The sequence below is a fragment of the Galeopterus variegatus genome, unplaced genomic scaffold (genome assembly GCF_000696425.1).
Source record: "Galeopterus variegatus unplaced genomic scaffold, G_variegatus-3.0.2 Scaffold1881, whole genome shotgun sequence".
NCBI classification, from domain to species: domain Eukaryota; kingdom Metazoa; phylum Chordata; class Mammalia; order Dermoptera; family Cynocephalidae; genus Galeopterus; species Galeopterus variegatus.
The window spans coordinates 255,158-276,824 of NW_007727992.1; the positions used below are offsets into that span (position 1 = coordinate 255,158).

The window sequence follows — 21,667 nt, forward strand, 5'->3', positions numbered from 1 at the left end:
CCATCCAGGACAAGTACATGTTCTGAAAGAGCAGTATACATGCCAGGTTAACAGTGGCTGTAAAAAGTAAGAGAAATTACATGTCTGTGCCATTTCCATAGAAACAGATTACTGATTATATAACAGAAGTCAGTATGCATGAGATACCTATATCATGAATTCCCTAACTTCTGGATGCATCTGGATGTCTTCATTATGAAACATTTATTCAAAAATACATAAAATCAAATGTTAATTTTGAGAGCCATCTGCTTTGAATGATCTGTGTGTCACTGCCTCTCAGGTTCCCTCCTCAGTATGTAGTTCAGAATGCCAAATTAATCCATGTTGAAAATCAGAACACACAGGAATTGGAATGGATAGTACATTTGAGATCAGTCTTCCATCTCACCTGAAACAACACAATAAGAATTCCTACTAATCTGCCAATTCTACAGAAGCCCATGGATTGCAAAGGGCTTTTACATGTGTGGTCCCAGACAGGTGGCTCCCCACCTCTTCTAAAACACTTCTAAGGTCCATCCTATGAGTGCTCAGCTCTAATTTTTAGAAAATTCCTCCTTACAATGAACTGAAATACATTTCACTTTTAACCTCTATCCCATCTAGTTCTGCAGCATGGAAGATGCAAAATAAATTACCCCTTTCTTTTATATGATGCCCCTTCAGATATCTGACAATAACTGTAGGCCTCCATTAAGCTTGTGGTCAGCAGAAACTGTGTGGGGTTTGTCTTGATATTGCCGTTGAGGCAGTTTTTCCCATGTAGTACTCAGGCCCTTGACTCTTGGAACCTTCATCCAGCACACTGGGGCCAGACTGAGTTCAAAACATAGTTTCTCTGGAGCAAGTTACCGAACCTCTCTGACCCTTAGCCTTCCTGTATGTAAAATGCAGATGATAATAGTACCCACCATGGAGGGTTTATGAAGACTGAGACAGTACATATAAAAAGATGAGAGAACTGCATTCTGCAGGTATCCAGCAGATGTTGGCTTCTGTTTTGTGTCATCATCATTGGTTGGATTCAGTTCTCAGATCTGGCCTTTAGAGAGCTCTTTGGGGCTTTCTGGGCTTTCCTTCTTTCTTTGTGTTGGCTATCACTTCTAGCTTCTTGAAACTCACAGATTTGATCAGAATTTCTTCTCTTCACATTAGTCATGGATAAAAAATAATAAAATAAAATAAATAAAACTGAAGTCCTCAAGAGGCAGTAGAAACATCCTTCTGGAATGCTGTTAGTCAGAGGCATTAAGAGAACACTTTGGAGGGCAGTTGTTAATCCTCACAGCCCTGCTCCTGTCTCTTGCCATTTCTCCAGTTACCATGAGAGACTGTCAGAGGCTTGGCTGAAAAACAGCGCAACAGGTCTATGGCATCACCTGATCTCTTCTTCTGGAAGTCTTGTTTTTATCTATTTTTGTTTTGTTTTTTGTGATTTTTAAAAGTTTGTTTTCAATGTGAAATGAAGTTACTTGGACTCTTTTTGAACTTAGGGAACCCCTGCCATCTCACAGTACCATCCTCTCTATTTTTCTGAAGTGCTTGCAGCAGTCTGGTTCTGTGGTATAATGGCTAAGACTTGAGCAGACTAAAGCCATACCTCCTGAGTTCAAATCCTGGCTCTGCACAGCCTTATAACACCAAGGTCAAGGATTCGGTTCCACATACCAGCCAGCCACCAAAAAAAAAAAAAAAATCAAATCCTGGCTCAATCACTTTTTGCCTGTGTAACTTACGAAAACTACAGAACCACTCTGTGTACAATAGAATAATAGCACCTGTCACGTAGGATTGTGGGGGAATTGAATGAGCTGATATACGTAGGCTGCTTGGAAGAGTAATTGGCACACAATAAATATTACATAAATGTTAGGTAGCAGTAGCAGTAATTTGGGTGCCACCCTAACACCTTACTAGGACTGTACTATCTTTGTTTTATTGTAGTATTATTTATTATTATTCTTTAAATTGACTCCCCTTTTTGTTTTAATCAGTTTCCTTAGAAGATATTTCTTAAATCAAAGTCCAGTATCTCTAGCCATAAATAGAACGTATGTGTTAAAATACAAAGACAACAAAACAACATTATTAAATTCTAAATACTCTTGCCTTCCAGGCTCTGAGCCTGAGGCCTGCTTGCTCTCACTCTCTATTATAAAAATAGAGTTAAAATATAATAGAGGGAGGTAGTGTTAGAGCTATGCTAGACCCTAATCAAGGCTCTCTCCCAGGCACAATCAGAAATATTCCATGAAAAAAAGATCATTTTCCCACCATGTGGTTCTGTGTTGTCTAATGTAGACACAGTCTTCTCCTAATGTTCCTTCAGGCATCCCATACTTTGCAGGCCCTTTTCTGGGCCATTCTGGTATTTTATAGGTAATAAGAAGACAGTAAGCCGACACCTGAATCCCTTTGGGCAGCTCGGGGCCATCACTGTCTTCTTGTCTGTGCTGGGCTTCTCTTTCCCCTTTAAAGTTCACCCTTTCCAACTGGAAGGTCATTCTTCTCCTCAGAGAAAAGGGAGCCCCAACAGGAATGGTTTGTCGTCTTACGGTTGGTGACAGATGATCTGCCCTGGATGGCAGCCTTCTTTCCCTTATTCTGCTTGCTCCAGCTCAGGAGAAAAGGCCCTTTCTATTGATCTGAGAGGCCTCGGCTTCCCCAGCTGCTCTTACGGCTCCTGCCCTTCTGCTCTGTGCTGCTGACGTCCACTCCTCTCATTGGTTGGCATCTGCTCTAAACCTGGGCTCATCTGAGGTCTTCATGGAGGGTTTCTTTGTTTCCCAGCCCTTTCTTCCTAATTGAACCCATTCTAGCTGCTTCCTTCAGTTTCCTGCATTAGAGATTCCTATCTCCCTTGAGGCCTAGCATTCCCTTCACCACCTCTGGCCCTTACCTCTCTTGTTTATCAGTTGTTAGAAACCCGTTCTTCAGAACTCCAGGGTGCACGTTTCCTCCCTCTACTATTACAAACTGTCAGAGGACCAATCTGGAGCCCTTTATCCTGCAGTCCTTATCTCGTCCTCATCACACCCACCAGTTCTTCCGGCTGTGGAGCCAGTCATCCCAGGCAAGCATCTTTGCCCCTTTCTTTTTCTGAGAAATGAAATGTTCAGCGTGTCCTATTTGTTTTCTCTCATACTCTGTGTTTAGTCAGGGGTGGGGGGAACTCCCCAAAGGCCTGTGGAGTCCCCCACCATCGCTCTGCAGAGAAAGCCTCCTCAGAAGCCTAGAATGGCCCAGTGGTCAGTGAGAGGCTCCCCCTGCAGGATCACTTTGACTTCTCCCTTTTTTTATTCCCACCCAAAATGTTGCATTGTGCTCTCCCTTGAGGCTTGTGGGTTTCTTCCTAGAGGTATAACTTTTCCATTGAAAAGTCATTTTCTCTCATCTTCCATCACAGATGTTTCTTTTGGCTGAAAAAATTACATTTTAAGTCTGTCTGTGAATAATATGGACACTCTTCCTTCTGGCCTGCTGGTTATCAAAGGCATAGGCCTTGGGGCAAGACGGGGCATTTGACCTCTGGCATCACAAATTTTAACTCTTTAACTTTGCCTAGGACTCTAAGCCTCAGGTTCCCCATTGCTAGATAGGAGGTGGTAATGCCTGTCTCTCGGGGTTGTTCTGAGCATTAGGAGTGCACTACTCTAGACTCGGCACCTGTCCCATAGCTGGTGTTTCATGTGGTGCAGTGACTCTGGATCCAGAGGCGAATGGGCTTGCTGCTCTGTGCACACTAGCCCCTGGGTTGTAATGATGATCACATGAGGTGACGGAACGAGGTTTGGGGCAGCACACAGTGCAGTAAAATCCCTTGTTCCCGTTAGCTGTTGAACACACCTTGCTTGGTAAAATGTGCACGAGTGACGAGGCCCCTCCCCAGGGAACTTGTTTCTGAGGCCGGTTGTGTCTGGCCCTCTGGGTGGTTCAACCAGTGAATCTGACATCGATTCCTTCCTGACCCCAAACCCATCTGCTCATGTGTTGACAGGACACATCTACCTGGGTGTGCTCACATACAGGGTACCCAGAGCCAAAGTGCACACACACACACATGCACACAGATGTCTGTCCCCCTGAGCCCACCATTCTGGCCAGAGCATATGTCTGCCCAGTCACCCAAGCCAGGAATCTGGAATCAGCAGTGGCTCCTCCCTTCTCTTCAACTCTGGCATCCATTCACCGTGGTCTGCCACCAGCTGCCTTCTGTAACTTTCCAATCCGTCCTCTCCTCTCCATCCCCTTCTCTCAGAGTCTTTGTGTTTCCCCTCCAGGAACAACGACAGCCTCCTTAGTGGCCTCCGGGCCTAGAGTCTTCCCAGTCTGGTCCACCCATTGACACAGCTCTCAGCTAGACCTTTCCAAGGGGTTGACCTGAGCCCAGCGTTTTCCTGCTCAAACCCTTCAGTGGGTCCTCAGATGCTCAGAGCAGTCTCACCAACCCCCACCCACCAGACCGATGTGAACCTTCTGCCTTCTGTGCAGCTGTGTTGAACTGCCTCTTGTTCCCCAGGTCCACCAGGTGCCTCTTTACCTTGTACCTCTTTACCACGTGCATCCCATTTCCTCTGCTGAATGATCCATCCTCGCCTCACCCCCCTGGTGAGCACCCTAGTCCTTCAGTACTGAGCTCCCCGTCCCCTCTGTTCAGGACGTCCACTCCACCCCCCATGTGAGCCACCTCTGTCCCTGCCTTTTCTCCCAGGATGTTTGTTGAGTAAGTGAGCAAGAAAGCAAGCTTTTCACTGGAAAGCCTTCTTCATTGGGTCTGTGACTCTCCCACCAAACCCTGTCTGGTCTGTTCTCCTGAGCTTATGCTCTTCCCCCACCAGGAACCCAGTCTCTGACACATTGCCTCTGGTCCAGAAAGGTACATCCTTACAGAAGCCATCCTGTGGTCAGCTTCCCTCCCTGAGCCCTCTTTTCAAGTTACACTTGGAAGCTGAGCAAGAGAAACAGTCCTCATTCAGGCCTGCAAATCCCTGAGCAGTGTGCATTCTGAGTCCTGGCAGCCCAGGGTTTCACCCCCAGCAGCCCGTTGCCAGCCCACCAGCTGCACTCACCTCCCCTGCCTTTTCACGACTTCTGCAGAAGTTCTTCTTCCCTCCCTGTGGTGTTAGGCCCTATTTAATCCTCAGAGCCTTGGCGTGAAATTCCAGCTCTGCCCAGTTCCTGTACATGTGATCTGACACAAGTTGATTTGTTCACTGAGCCTCAGTTTACTCATATACAAAACAGAGACAATCCTAGTACGTACCTCATAGGGTTGTTTTGAGGCCAAGATAAAATGTCCCTGAAAAGCACCATTCAGTGCTTGGCATACACTCTTCAGAAGATAGTAGGCTTCAGCATCATCACCCCCTGCTGCAGCAGCAGTAATGTGGAAACTGAGGCTCAAAGCAGTTAAGTAACTTGCCCAAGATCACAGAGTTGGTTAGTAGAACTTATCAGCCAGAATTGCAACTCAGGATCTCTGCAAACTCTTTCTTTCCATTATACCCTCAATGCTTTCAAACCCAAATAGACCTAAAATCTAAATGTGATCAGAGGTAAAGAGAGATTCCAGTTCTGTTCATGTTCACAGTGGAATAAGGGGAGCCTCTCTGGGAGTACGGGTATTTGTAGTTCTGCTTTGCACAGGGCAAACACTTCAGAGAATATCTCCTCCCCACTTATCTTGTGGGCAGTACCCTTGGGAGGCTACAGGGCAGGAGCTTACCCTTCCGGTGTTTATCAACCGTGCCTTGGGTTCTACAGACAGCAACCCCTTCGAGTCTAAGAAGAATCAGGAAAGAGCTACTAACTGAAATACCCATGTCTAAGGTTTCTAAGTAAATTCTTCACTCCAGGTTTCCAGCAGCATACTATAATTTCAAGTATTCACTGTGACATTTGAAAATAAGAATAGAAAAGCTGCTTCCAGATGTGTGTCTTTCTGCCATAAACAACTATAAGCTTGGGGGGAAAATATTTTTTTAATGAGTCAGACTTTGGCTGGCAGAGGAACTATGATGGGATGGACAGCTTAGCCCCAAATTTTGCTTAGAAACCAGAGGCAGGAGCTAAGATGGCTTATGGAGCAAGCTGCAGGGCTTGGAAGGGGGAATAGAAAGCGAGGAGGGTGGTGGGTTCGGTTGGTCTGGGGAAAGCACAGCCATATGGAGAGTCACTGTGGTGTGTGGAGGAAGAGCACCAGACTGTGGCCTTGGGTAAGTCGCTGGACCCTGCTGAGCCCTGGGTTCATTGTCTGCTGGATGGGGAGCGTCATTCCATGGGGAGTCACCTGTGAAAGCATTTGAGGGCCTCCAAGTTGCTGTTCAAATGAAAACGATATTCATCTCAGTGGGGGGGATTTCCTTAATCTAGATTTTTGTGAAATCTCTGATCGCCCTTACTCAGGCTGATGTGGAATCCGTAACAACAGGAATAATGGCCTGACCATTATATTGACTAGAATTGACCTGACACCTGCCCCCCATCCCCCACCACCCCAGTGGGCTCAGCACCGCACACTGTCTCCAGCATCTGTCACCATCCGTGAGGCAGGTGCTGTCCCCATCTTCCCGATGTGAAACGTGGAAATCAGAGAGGTTAAGCAAAACGTGTGATGTCGTAGGGCTGACAAGTGAGGCAGGACATGATTCCAGTGGAGTTCTCACACCCAGATGCGTGCTCTGAACTCCTATCCGCCAGGGCCTCCTACCTCAAGGGGGTTGGGGTGGGTGCTGCAGGGGGCTGAGGGAGGAGGGGCTGTTGAGAGCAGAGAAGGGCCCGAGAGATTGGAGTTGCCTTGTGTGTGTTCTGGGATGGGGGAAGTTCGAGTAGAGGTTGCTCATAGCCAAGGCCCTGTGTCTGAGGCCTCTGCTGTTCTTCCAGTGAATGGACCCTGATGGTGAGAAGATAAGTTTCTTGTCCTCTTTCTCCAGGCTCCAGCCCAGGGCTGATTGGGAAGCTGTGGCCTGGCCCCTGGCAGGCTGATCCCCACCTCAGTTTCCTCTGACCTACATGCCAGCCCAAAGCATACACAGAGCCAGTTGGCTTGGCCAGAGTTTTCCTCCCCTCAGCTCTCACTGGGTGTGCATGAGAGGACTGCGGCCAACGCCTGGCCATTCTGTCTGTCCGTGGTTACTGGTTACGCACACACCCCCACAGAGGAGGCTAACTCACACTCGGTGATTCCTTTCAGACTAAATGTCACCAGTACTGGCCCGATCCCCCCGATGTCATGGACCATGGCTGCTTTCACATCCGGTGTCAGTCAGAGGACTGCACCATCGCCTACGTGTCCCGAAAAATGCTGGTCACCAACGCCGAGGTGAGCAGCGGCCCAAGGGGGGCACGGTGGAGGGTCAGGTGTGCTTTGTTTTCACCCGGTGAGCATGTCAGTAAATGTAGAAAACTGCCCTTCAAAGAGCCGGGGCCCGGGGTTCATAGCAGCACCGTTCACAGCAGGCAAGAGGTGGAAAGAGCCTGGTGTCCACCGGCAGGTGAGTGGATAAGCAAATGCCGTCCATCCATGCAATGGAACATTATTCAGCCTTAAAAAGGGAGGAGCTTCTGACACATGCTGCAACATGGATGAACCTTGAGGACATTATGCTGAGTGAAATAAGCCAGTCACAGAAAGACAAATATTGTGTGATTCCGTTTATATGAAGTACCTAGAATACTCAAATTCATAAACATAGAAAGTAGAACGGTGATTGCTCGGGGTTTGGAGAAGGGGAAAATGAGAAGTTATTGTATAATGGGTACAGAGTTTAGGTGATAAAAAAGTTCTAGAAATAGTGGTGATGGTTGCACAACATTGTGAATGTACCGACTGCCACTGAACTGTACATTTAAAAATGGTTAAAATGGTAAACTTTATGTTATGTATATTTCACCACAATAAAAAAAGTAAGTAAAAAGAGCCAGCATATGTGGCCTCAAGGGCAAGTACCATAGGAGCGAACAGACAAAATCGCCGTGGGCAGAAGTGGCCGAGGAGGCTGTCCCACGGGAGGTGGCCTGAGCCGAGCCCAAGAGGAGAGTGTCTAGGGAAGGCGGGGGCAGGAGTTGGTAGGGGCCACAGCAGGGCTGTGCACTGTGGGAGAAGGAGTGGCAGTAGACAGGGCCACCCTGGCTGGTGTCTGGGATGGGGCTGGGGTCCTCTTGCCTACCATCTGGATTGACTCACCCAGGCCACTGCATTTTCCACAGACTGGGGAGGAGCACACAGTGACACATCTCCAGTATGTTGCATGGCCTGACCATGGCGTGCCTGATGACTCCTCGGACTTTCTGGAATTTGTAACCTATGTGAGGTCCCTGAGAGTGGATGGTGAACCTGTCTTAGTTCACTGCAGGTACTAGGACTTGCTGTTTTGTTTTGTTTGGAATACCTGCACCCCTTGGGAAAGACCTGGAGAAAATTGGCAGACACCAAACGCACCCTCAATCCCCCAAAGTTGTGTATTCTTACCCGTGAGTACTTATTTCCTCATTATTTCAAAAGATGTGGAATTTCATGAAATCATAAACTTGTGAGTGTAGCTCAGAAGAAAGTCCCACTGCCACCTTTTCCTCTGTCCTTACATCTTCTGATTTTCACAGTAGGGAGTGGATTTTGCACTCGACAGCAGGTTTCCTTCCACTGGTTGTTAAGCCCCAGGCTCAGATAGATGAGGACAGGCTTTTTCAGCCTGCTGGAGAGCACACCCTGCGTGTGTGTTTTGTATTCTTGAAGGCCAAGCAAAGGAAGTTCCTTCTGAGTAAGTGTGGGAGCTGCTAGGAGTCCAGCGGGGTCCTGCAGAGATGCTGCTCAGGCATATCCAACGTGTCTGCTTTTCTCCCCTCTCCAGTGCTGGAATAGGTCGAACTGGTGTGTTGGTCACTATGGAAACAGCCATGTGCTTAATTGAGAGGAACCTGCCTGTTTACCCACTGGATATTGTCCGAAAAATGCGAGACCAGCGTGCCATGATGGTGCAGACATCAGTGAGTAGAACTCTGATGGTAAAAGTAATAATGATGGCTTGACACTTCCTGAGCACTTTCCCTGGACCAGGCCCAGGTGGAGGGACTTACAGGTCAAGGGGACCAAGTCACTTGACTGAGGTCACAGAGCTTGTTGGGCTGCATGACTCCAAAGCCCATGCCCACCTAACCTCTGAGTTGTGCTGCCTACACTTCTGCTGCCTCTGTGGTTTATTTCCTGCCAGCGCTCTGCCAGGGGGCAGGCCTGGCTGCATTCTGCACTGTAGACCTCTGGCCCATCATTTGTCCATCAGAAGCAAGCAAGGCCACCGAGGGTTCCACCCCACTGCCTGGACCTGACTGACCCTTTTGACCCAGCAGACATTTCACATGGCCCTACTCTCCTCCTTTGGGCTCTCTCCCACCTCTGTCACACCTGGGTACTTGAGACTGCAGGTGTCCTCAAGAGGAAATCTTGGGGTTTTCTGCAAGAGGGGCGGTCAGTAAGGTGGTGTGGGAAGAGAACGATTCAGGCTCCACCTTATGGGGCCACATTTGGATAGGCCCTTAACATCTCTTCTAGCCTCAACTTCCCCGTCTGCAAAATGGGGACTGTCCTATGTTTCATTCAACAGATAATTGTGCAAACAGAAGAGATCCAAGCTTGTATCTAGTAGGAGAACTGAGAATTGTCTATTATAAATTTTAACAGCAATGGGGGAAGTTTAAGGGTGTCTGAGAACACAGTGGCAGGCAAGGAAGGCTTCCTGGAGGAGTGGCCTGTCAGGATGGATGAGAAGGAGTTAGCAAAGAAAGGAGCAGGTGTTCCGTGTCCCAGCCAGCTCTCTATCCTCACAGGCTTGTGAACAAAGTTTATGAGATTTCCCTAATAGATTATGAGCTCTTATAGTTTTATATTAGTTTGTACTCAGGAAATCTGGTTAAGAGGGAAAAAAATCAGCTTATGTTATTAAGGCCATTCTCTGCCTAGTTTTGTGGTATGGAAGACCTCATTGCTGGCTACAAAGAAAAAAGTCTGTCACCTTGGTAGATTTTTCTAGCTGAAGAAGCTTGGTCTAAATGCTTTTTTTCCCCCATACACTTCACTAAAATATGTTTCTTAGGTGCGTGTTCATATAAATAACCATATCTAGCAGAGCAGCTTTCAGTGGCTTTTCTTTTTAAAACAAAGTCCAGACAGCTTGTCCCAGTCAATGCAAGGTGCTCCACAGCCAGGTCCCAGCCCACCTGTTCAGCCCCTCCTCCTCAGGTGCAACATTCGGGACAGGATCCAGGGACCCTGACTATGCCTCTCAGAACGGCCATGCCAGTCTCGGGACAGCCACACTTCTGCTTACACTAGAATGGCCGCCCTGCGGGACCTGCACTCCTTCCCCGACTGCCCCAGAATGCCAGTCCTCCTGCTGTTGTGTTTCCGTGACACTTTGCCCATGCCTCTGTGAGAGCAGCCCTTCCCCCCAATACGTAGGAATTATGAGTTCACAGTTGGTCTTTTCCACTCTGTTCACCTGTTGTGTGGCTCAGAGTTGGCACTTAGCAAGTGTTTATGAACAATGCAAGAGACTCAGCACATCCATGGTGGGATGCACCATTCCTGGAGCTGCCGGCCTTGACAGCTTTCTTTTCTTTTCCAGAGCCAGTACAAGTTTGTGTGCGAAGCGATTCTGCGCGTGTATGAAGAAGGCTTAGTCCCAATGCTGGATCCCAGTTAAGATGACTGTGAAAACGTTCATTCCTCTTTCCCAAGAGCATCCTTTTTAGCTGCGGGAAAGGAATGGGCACATTTGAACCCAGGCACTTTAACTTTCTGTAGAAAAGGTATCGTGTACATAGGAACTGGTGTAGATACACGCATGCAGTTAGGGCGCATTTAGCCCATATTCCTATGGTGAGAAATAAGCAAAGGGGGAACTCAGTTTGGGGCCCGTCCTGACGCCTTACTCGCTGGACATCACCAGACCCATTGAGAGGGGACACGAGCAGTGCTTGTGACCTCCCAGAAACGAGATGGTCTGGCTATTTAGGGCTGCTTGGATGTTCTGTGTGTTTATGTGTGTAGGACTATAAGGGCTGTCTCTGTGCTTCTAGGCAAAGCTGGAACAGATGTGTCCGCTTGCCCCTGAGGCTATGGAAACCCTCACGAATGTACTAAAGGGCAGGGAAGTGGGAATTCAGGCTGAAGGACAAGCAGCACCTTTTTTGCCCTCCCTTCCTTTGTCCCATCTCCCTGCCACTTCCGATTCTCGTGCTTCTGAGAACCATGTCCAGAACGCCCCTGCTTCTCTCCCTGCATTAGTTCCTCTCAGGGTCACACTCCGTGCCTGAACCAGATTGGTAATGTATGTTCAGGTGAATTTTCAGCTGCGACTCTGAGAATTAGGACTCTCCATGTCTTCTTGTCATTATGTGTCTTAGTTTTATCAGCACCGCACTCTCCCGAGTGAGCCACGGGCCGGCCCATGTGTCTTAGTTTTAGAAGCAGGTGTGTCTCTTGCCTCTGCTTGCCTCCTACTGTATACTCAGAACCCAGGACTGGAATCACTGACTACTGAATCTACTACATGTATTGCTGCTACTTCAAGCTACTACACTTGAAACGTTACAATTTTCCTGAGGGGAGATGGGACAATATCATCTAAATATTCAGCATCTTTGGCCCTTCTGAGAAAAGATCGTCTAGTAATTGAACCATGGGAAACCCAGCTTCTAGAGGGTTGTCCGCGGGTGTGTGTACATGTGTGCGTGCCCTTGGGTGAGTGTTTCTCAGGATTCCTAACTTGATTCATATTACTGATGAGTTTATGTAAAGAATGAGTCTCTGTATAAAAGAACAAATGGCTTCATTCACCCTCAGTTACAATGGTCTCCATTTCATTTCAAAGGAGAGGATCAGACCATCTGAATATAAACACAATTTGATGTTAATTTATTCTAAGTACACCATGATTTTGATTGTCCTAAAGAATTCTGCCTTGTGAATACTGTGTTAAATTTTTTTAAATTTGTGACAGGATTGTAGCAAATTTATTTAAGGAAAATAAATTACATAAACATTTTAACGTGGTATTTTTTAATAGCAGTTTTTATGTTTCCAGAAGAAGCTAAGCCAGTTTCTCAACGGTATTTATAGAAAAAGAATGCTTTCATATCATAGTGCACATAAATGAAACCATTTTGACATTTAGCAAACTCTGGACCAATTAACTAGTTCATCTTCCTGGTTGCAAAATAGATGAAGACCTACACAGGGGTGGGCAGGTTTCTAAAAGTTGTTTATCTTTAGAACTAGCATATTTACGGGCCGGCCCGTGGCTCACTCGGGAGAGTGCGGTGCTGATAACACCAAGGCCCCGGGTTCGGATCCCATATAGGGATGGCCGGTTCGCTCACTGGCTGAGTGTGGTGCTGACAACACCAAGTCAAGGGTTAAGATCCCCTTACCGGTCATCTTTTTTAAAAAAAAAAAAGAACTAGCATATTTACTTGTATATTTTCCATCTTTTCCCCATGGATGTTTTACTGCTAAAAGACAGTGTTACACCGTAATGTAACCCCACACCATGGAACAAAAAACACGTGGAAGTTTGGAGCTAAGGAGTAGGAGATTTGGTTCCAGATCCCATTCAACAGTAACTAACTCTAGGCCTAGTAACTTAGGAGCTCTACCTCTATCTGCAAAATAAGACAAACAATACTTAGGACTGTAGGTTGAATGTGAGGATTGAATAAGATCATGCTATTAGTGTGAATTTTCATCAGCTGGAATATAAACTGGCACTGCTGTGGATGAGTTACTTGGAAAAGTTAACCGTAATTAGCTCAAAAACATGACAAACAGAAGTAGAAAAATGCTTTTCTTCTAGAAGAGAAGAGCAAGAGCACACAGGAGTATCATAACAGTACCTTTGTCCAGTCTGGACACAGAAAAATTCTCTCTGCACAGCACCAAAAAGGGAGAGAAGGGGATGTTGGTGTAAATTTAAACGCCATCAGGAAAGTTAGTAAATCATTGCCATTTGATTAAAAATGCATCATCACATATGCAAAAAGCTTACGAAGTCTAAATGTGTTGAGATTAGTGTTCTGTTGTATTTTTTTAAAACAAAGCGTTTAAATATGGATGCAGAAATGCTGCTGTTATGGTTCCATTAATTTCTAAAAAAGCTTACCAAAGGTTGCAGCTGGCCTTTTTCTGCCACTGTGCAGGTCAGCAGTTCAGAGCCAGCAGATGTTGCCAGGAACAAAATTCATGATATACTGGGAAGAACAGGACAAGAGAATTATCTAAAAGAGCAAAATGTACAAATAAATAGATATTACCAAATAAAATCCATAACTCACGAGTTCTGTTTCACCACTTTATACTCTGAAGCAATTATGCTTAAGAAGGCTTTTTTAGTCCTCAGTGAGGAACTGCATCGGAATCAGGATAAATATTTTGCCTGGGAAATTTGGCTGGATGTGAATGGAGAAGACATTTACATCCTACATTCTGGCGCTTTCTGGAAGATCTAATTAGACACATTGATGTGCTGACTTAATCAGGATGGCAGATTCCCACTCGTGTCACTCTCTAAAACATGCACTTGGTGTTTTGACTTTTCAGAGAGAAAGATTCAACTCGATTTGGCCATGGGGAGGGAAGGAGCAGGGTGACTGGATCACACACTTGTACTGGTCTTTAGTTTCCTCCCACGGTAATTTATACTTAAATATGCTTATAGATTCCTGTAGATGCTACTGCTGCTGTGTTGGTGGCTGACATTTTTTGTTCCTCAGAAATCACCTGAGAGTAAGCAACAGGCCTCTTCATTCTCCAGAGGCAACAAAGGGCCAGCATCAGTGGGGAAGGATTGTGAGGCAGGACTTGGGTCTAGACCTGGACTTGCACAAGATGTGTTGCCCTTGGCCCTGACTTTCCTCATACGTAAAAGGGGAAAATTGGGCTAGATTAAATGAGCTCAAGATTGATCATGCCGGGAGTCTGATATTCCAAAGAATCGAAATGATTCCTAAACCAAAGCTGTGTAGCTGCTAGAGAGATATGTATCACGTTGTTCGTGACTTGTCCCCAAGAGATTGTCCCTCAGACCTTGGCACTGTTGAATGAGAAGACAAGGATTGCCACCCTTTGGTTCTTGCCTGTCATCCTAAACTGAGAGCAGTCTCAGTAAAGAGGGCAAAGACTGTGACCTCGGCCTGGGGAACCAGACGCATGGGATTCATATGGCCGGCCCGTCCCACCATCACGTTCTGTTTGGAGCAACCAAAGCATTTGTGTTAAGTCATATCATTGTGAAAAGCATCTTAACTGATTAGCAATATTTCTTCTGTAAATTTGGAGTGTTTTCCATTCTAACCTGTCAATGACTGTGCTGAAAAACAATTTGATCAACATAAAAACATTCAAGCTATGCAACACGATTATTGTCTGTTGACATTTTTATTCTAATAATTGATTTCTGTAAATGCTTTTTTATTTAGTTTTCTTTTCTTTTTTTAATCAACTATTTTGGAGGAGTGTGTTCTCTGCCTGTCTCATCTTCCCTCGGTTAGGAGCACCAGCTCCCACACGCAGTACCCATCTCTGCCTTGACCTTGTGTGGCAAATTCTCAATCAGAATTAGGTTCCACTGTCATGACAAGAGTAGCTTCCACAAAGTACAAGTTTATCCTCTATCATGCGGGGCTGCAGAGTGGCTCCATGATCATCAGGGTCCCAGATTCTGTGCAGCTTATTCCTCAGCCATCCTCTGAATGCAGTTTCTACCTTGAGGTCCACAATGGCTGCTCCAATCTCGTCCACATGCCAGCCAGCAGGATGGAGAAAGAGGAGAAAAAAGCAAGACCCCTTCCCTGATGGGATGTCACCTGGATGTCATACCTCTGTTGATCAGAACTTAGTCACAGGGCCATACCTACTGCAAGGGCATCTAGGAAAGGTCATTCTTATTCCAAGAAACCATGTGCCTAACTAAGATTCAAGATTCTGTTTCTGAGAAACAAAGAATGGGTTCACTACCATTCTTTGCACAACCCTTTGGTTGCCCTTCTTTCCCACATGGAGCTCATTCCTTTTCTCCCCAAAGGGGTCGACCCAGACTCCTTCCGGTTACAGCCTGGAGCTAAAGCTAAAATCACCACTGGGTGATTTGCAGTCTTCTCTGTCAGCTCTAGGCAGATTCTTGTGGTCTAGTGACTTACAAACCAAAAGACAAGTCATGTTCTCCCAAGATATCCCATAAACAGTAGTGAAGTAGGAACAGGACAACAGCCATTGAAAACTCACTCATGAAAGGGGAGAACAGGAGATGTGGAGTCACTGCTCCAAGTGGTTATCAGATACCACTGTGCAGGAATAGCCTGACTGTCCAGTCTTGTTCTCTGGAAGGGACTCTGTTGACCTCCATGGCCACAGCCATGGTGGGACTGCAGAGGGTGGCCTTCTTGGGGACAGCATAGCTTTTGTAGTCTGCTTACACCTCAGGCTGTTTGGGGGGAGTCTCTGGGGTTTCTTCCTGGAAGACCAGGCTTGTGGTTTCTCTGCCAGTAAAATTCCATCAAGTGCCCACAGCAAAAGACCTGGTCTAGACCCTGGCATTCAGTGCTCTGCTCATGCCTGCCTCCTCAACTTAAAGGTGGCTATCTTGAGGCTACCTAGAAGAAAAGCTTAGATGGGAAGGCAACTCCCCTAATTTGATCTTCAGAGCTACCTAGTATGCATTTTCTAGCAGAGAAGTCTTGAAAACAGCTTCCTGCCCCAGGCTTATCTCCTGCTAAGGCTGTCACTTCAAGGTCACTGCTCTTAATAGCTGCGGTTTGGAGGGCAAAAGCAGTTGGCATTTTCAGCACTTCCAGACTTTAATGGACTTTGAGTGCGGGCTACAGACAGTGCCTCCCTGAGCAAAGCAGGATTCCCTCCCATCTCTCCTTGCAGTCTAGCTGGCTCTAGCCCCAGTTCATCTCACGTTTATAGGACTTTGTGAAAAGCAGCAAGAAGCAACATTCCCACNGTTGCTTGAGCAAAATAACTTATTTCTCTCTTACATGAACTCTGGCAGTCCAGAGCTGGTATAGTAGACCCAGGCTTCTCCAATCTGGCCACTCCACTATCCTCAACATACAGCTTTCACCTCATGGTACAAAATGGCTGATCTGGCTCCAGCCATCACACCCACATTCCAGCTGGTAAGAAAAAGAAAATGCCCCTTCCCTTTGAGTATACCTCCTCAAAGTTGCATATGCTATTATGATTTGCACACAGTTGGCCAGAACTTAATTATATGGGCACACCCAGCTGCAAGGGAGGTTAAGATATATAGTCTTTATTCAGGATGGTACTCTACATGGCCAAAATTCAGGAGTTTTATTGAAGAAGAGGAAATTATTATTAGGGCACAATTAGTAGTCTCCCCTGCATGTTCCTTGACTTCAAATCTACTGAAGGGCTGATTTGTGCTTGGGACCCCAGCACACAGGAACAAATGTGATTGTCATTTAAGCAAGGCTGACCCACCTTCTTGAAGTATAGCATTGGCAGCTTCCGACAGCATCAGCATCCATCTGTTAGGTATGTACATGAATCATTTGAGTAAGAATGGACCAGTAACAGAAACCTAATCTCTTCTCTAGAAACCCTAGAGTTGTACCCATGCCCCACCCGCAAGTAATACAGGCCAGTCTTCATCCATGACTACCCTTTTATCCTTTGCTGGTTAGTCCCTAAGCCTCCTGATTCCTCTCGGGGTGAAGGAAGGCTCCAGGATTCCCCCTGAGGCTGCCCCGCGGTTTCCAACATGATTGTCCAAACCAGAGGAGGAACCAGGTAAGACCTGTTGGGATGTAGGGCAGAGGTCCAAGGAGAGGTGGTGGCAGTGAGGATGGAGGTAAGTGGTTGTAGCCTAGACATTTTTAAAAGGAAGAAGTGGTGACTTGATAGCTGACAGGTGTGCTGGAGAAGCCCAGGATGGGGCCAGTTTCTAGGCTGGGCAGCGGGGTGGATGTGGGTGTCACAAACAAGGAGAACTAGGTGGAGGGAAGATGGTGAGATTGCTCTTGGGCCCTAAAGTCTGATGTCAGGGCCATGTTTTAAGGAAATAATCTAAGTGATTCATTTTCAGAAAGGGGTTGCTGAATAGATAAAGTTCTCCTTCAGATGGTAATGCATTACCAGCTCTTAATTGTTTACTTCAAATGGATAAAGTTGTCCTTGAGATGGTAATGAGTTGATAGCCCTTTATTGTTCTCTTCATTTCCTAATGTTTCTCCTTGGGTTTTGGGTGGGTCTTTTTCCCCCAGGTTTGTCCTGAGCCCTCAGACAAGGAAATTTCCTACAAGGGGGTAGTAAATTGGGGTACTTAAGACATCCAGGAAGATTGTGCACCCTGACCAATGAGAAGGCGGGGGCAGGGACTTGCGCACTAGGAAATAAATTGCTTGTTAAAGCCCTTTTCTGTGTGCCTGCCCGTTAGACGCCCGAACCTTGCAAGGCCGTAATTAAAGTCTTGCTTCACTGTACCTTGTGTCTCCATGTCCATCCTTTGACCTTGGATGGGTGAGGATGTTTCTCATACGTGTGTGTAACCAGTCTGAGGAGTCTCAAGCAGCTGTGTCTGCCCATGAAACTTTATTCTCAAAACGGTGCAGACAGTTCTGGGTCCTGAGACCACAACTGGCCACAGCAGATGTCTTTTCTTTCGTGCCGTTCCTCTTTGCATTTTAAACCATTCAAATTCAGTGATTTCTGTAATCAAATCCAGCTGTTTAAATAGCCTTTCTGGGATGAATATGCAGTTGTCTTGGCCTGCTCAGGCTGCCATAACACAATGTCATAAACTAAACTGGGTGGCTTAAGCAATTGCCTTGGGTTGAAAGTCTCCCCAAAACTTAATTCCCACTGTAACTGTAGAGGGTGGGAAATCCTATTACAGTAATTGAAAGGTGGGGCTTTGAAGAGGTGATTAGATTATAGGACCATGCCGTAGTGAATGGGTTAATAATGGTGGTCGAGGAGTGGTTCTGGGTGTTTAAAAGGAGAACACACAAGGAGCTGTCTGCCATTTCTGCCATGTGAGATCCCTGGGTCACTGTCACCACTACCAAGGCCTTCACCAGATGTGTCCCCTGGATTTTGGACTTCCCAGCCTCTGAAACTGTAAGCAATATATCTTGTTTTCTTTATAAATCACCCAGTTTCAGGTATTTTGTTATAAGCAACAGAAATGAACTAATACAGCAATAGACATTTATTTCTCACAGTTCTGGAGTCCAAGATTAAGGTGCTGGCTGGTTTGGTTCCTGGTGAGGGTCCTCTTCCTGGCTTGAAGATGCCACCTTCTTGCTGTGTCCTTAATGGTGGGGAGGGTAAGCCCTGGTGTCTCTTCCTCTCCTTAGAAAGACTCTAATCCCACAATGAGGGCCCCACCCACCTGACCTCATCTAAACCTAATTACCTCCCAAAGGCCCCATCTCCAGATACCATTCCATTGGGGGTTAGGGTTTTAATGTGAACGGGGAGTGACACAATTCAGTCCATAGCATAGTCAAATTCACATTTTATCATAATTGTAATCAGAGTTCCAAGTTCTCTCTGACCTTCCTCTGCCCACCCCTCCTCTGTCTGAACTCAGAGACCTTACTCTCTCTATAGCCCCATGGTAAGACAGGCGAGGTGGGGAGGCCTACTCACAAGCGGCAGCACGTTGGAGCTGGAGAAAAGCCCCCAGCTTTGATCCCCTGCTAGATGGTGATCTTGGTATAGGAACTATGCGGTTCTTTTTAGTAGGGTTCAGCTTTACGCTGGCACCCTTCAGCTCCAACCAGCAACACTCCTTCCCCTCAGTGTGGGTGGGGAGCATGTCCTCCTTCAGCCCTCACCCCATCCCAGTCTGAGTTACGCATCCCATCACTCAGCAAGGTAGCTCCATGGACAACCTCCCATTTTTACCATCTCTGGTCCTCCATAGATGACAGTGTGAATAGTGCCCCCTGGAGTTGTGTAAGGTGGCAGTAGTGACCATCCACGCTTCCTCACGCAGACCACAAGAACCATCTTCTGCATTGTCCTAGAGCCCCACTGAAAACTAATTAGTAGTTTATGGCTTTCTGGCCTGCACTGAAATCCTCTACCCCACTTGAACTCCATCCACATCTTTGATGAAATGCTTCAAGAAATGGGTCCACACTTTCTGTTGCATTCAGAACTGCCCATTTGCCACCAAGTAGAAGTCCAAGATCTGATTGAACAAACATTTGCTGAAAATAAGCCTCATGCCTTGGAGGCTTTAACTTGCATTCCCTTACTTAATGCCAAGCAGACAATTCTGGATAATGGAAGAAATTGTCAGTCCCCTGCCTTCTCTCACCTCCATTTAAAAAAAAAAAAATAGGAGTAGCCTTGCAGGAATGGTTGTGCTTCTAAAGTGGTGTGGCCAGTAACAATGTCAAAATTCCATTTCATACCTGGTCCCTGAGGACCTCACTGCCACTGCCCCTAAGTACAGACCATGCCATGAGCTGCTGACATGACTGAGGCCCAACCAGCCCTGGATGCTGGCTAGACCTGGCCCTGCAGCTACCGTGCTGACCATAATGGGTCTACACAATCACTGTTTCTTGGCATCTCTGAGTTATGATTCAGAGTCGGGGGCAGATGCTCTCATTGGCAGAGTCTACCTCATGTGCACGTGCCTAGCTGCAAGAGAGGCTGGAAATGCAAGCATTTGGCATTTTCAGCATCTGTAATGAGAGTTGTGGGAGGTAATCTCTGCCTCATGGGGTGGAGATGTCTCTACATGCAGAAGGTGGGTGATCACAAACAAATGCTCACTATCATCCACCCCTTTTGCTATCCCATATCCTTCTCATACTTCTAAAACATAATAGTGCTCATGCCTCACCATCTCTCCTTATACAACTGAAAATTTGTGCACCATTCCCCAAAATGGGTCAACTAGAACTCTAATCAGTTAAAGCAAATTCTGGACCTCAATTCTTTTTCTATATGATCCTGTCTCATTTTCCTGTACTCTATGGACTAAACTGTATCGGGCAACTATCAGCATACCCAGTAAAACAAAAAGGGAGAGAAGAAAATTAAGATAAAATATTTTAAAATATCCATGACACAGCAAGAATAAATTTGCCCACAAGAAGGGTGTTCTCTGGACTCTGTCCAGAGTGTGAGGTCACTCTGACCTAGGCCTCTGGGGTTCTTAGATTTCACTGAGACCACATGCAGAGGTTTGGTTGCAGTGAGAGACCTACCTGGCAAACGTGGAAGGTGTGTAAATAAGAACATGCTTGCTAGTAATCAAGGCCACTAAGTCAAATTTCTAAACAAAAGATACACTATTTGTAAACTACCATAAAAACTCAGTAAGTTGAGAGCTGGCCAGTTAGCTCAGTTGGTTAGACTGGTGCTGATAATACCAAGGTCCAGGGTTTGATCCCTGTACGGCCAGCCGCAAAAAACAAAACTCAGTAACTTGAAACAGAAACAACTAAGGAAATTCTAGAAAAATACATTCCGAAGTAAATATTAAAGCTATAGTCCTTCAGTAGTTGGATTCGTGCATCAAATCCGGGTTGTCCTCAATTACAAAGAGCTTGTAGGAATTCTGTTTCTGCCTTGTGCAGGCGTTATCCACAAGGGCAGGAGCACAAGGGCTGACGAGCTGAACTTTTTCCCTCCTACGTGCCCCCCCAACCTCCTTTATTTCTATCTTTCCCTGCTTAAGTAAATTTAAACTGCCTCAGGCAAGCACTAACCAACGATTTTTTTTTATCATATTCTTTTCAAGCCAACTTATTCACTTCAGAAAAAGCTGTCCTCTCTCTGTTCTTCATACTATCAAGAACTAAAAAGGATGTTCATAGCAGCATTATTCATAATAGCCAAAAAAGTAGAAACAACCCAAATGTCCATCAGCTGATAAACAAAAATGTGGTATACGTATACAGTGAAACGGTATTTGGCCATAAAAAGGAATAAAGTGCCGATCCATGCTACAACACGGATAAACCTTGAAAACATTATGCTAAGTGAAGAAGCCAGGCACAAAAGAACACGTATAAGTCCATTCACATGAGTTGTCCAGAAAAGGCAAATCCACAGAGACAGAAAGTAGATCAGTGGTTGCCAGGGGCTGGGAGTAACAGGATTGGGGAACCACTGCTAATGGGTATGAAGTTTCTTCTTGGAGTGATGAAAATGTTCTGGGATTAGAGAGTAGTGATGATGGTACAACATCGTGAATATGCTAAAAGCCCATGAATTGCACACTTTGAAATGGTGAATTTTATGTTTTGTGAATTTAATCTCAATTTTTAAAAATTGAAAGGAAAAAAAAACTTAAAAAGAGCATCGTCATTCTCCAGGAGGGAAAGTAAGTTGTTCTGAGTGGCAGGTTGTTTACAGATATCGAAGCTGTATCATGTGCAGACCACTAACCCAGTAATGACCCTTCTGGGAATCTGACCTAAGAGAATAAATTAAGGGTTTTGTCTTCTAATATTAAGACAGCTTTTAATATGATTTTTACAGCAAGGTCTTTTTATAATAGTGAAAATTTTGGGGCCGGCCCGGTGGCGCACTGGAGAGTGCATCGCTTGGGAGCATGGTGGCGCTCCCGCCGAGGGTTCGGATCCCATGTAGAGACCGGTTCCCGCTCACTGGCTG

The 21,667-nt window shown here is 46.1% G+C and overlaps 1 protein-coding gene across 1 annotated transcript in view; it reads left to right on the top strand.

Annotated features, from left to right (window-relative positions):
• PTPN3 (protein tyrosine phosphatase, non-receptor type 3) overlaps positions 1-11,956 on the top strand; it is a 114,740-nt gene extending 102,784 nt beyond the window's left edge. Inside the window, exons 23-26 of the mRNA XM_008579420.1 lie at positions 7,196-7,324; positions 8,212-8,357; positions 8,853-8,988; positions 10,623-11,956. Of these exons, the coding sequence (XP_008577642.1) occupies positions 7,196-7,324; positions 8,212-8,357; positions 8,853-8,988; positions 10,623-10,700 (489 nt within the window). The 3' untranslated portion in view covers positions 10,701-11,956. The remainder of the gene's footprint in view (positions 1-7,195; positions 7,325-8,211; positions 8,358-8,852; positions 8,989-10,622) is intronic.
• The last annotated feature ends 9,711 nt before the right edge of the window (positions 11,957-21,667 follow it).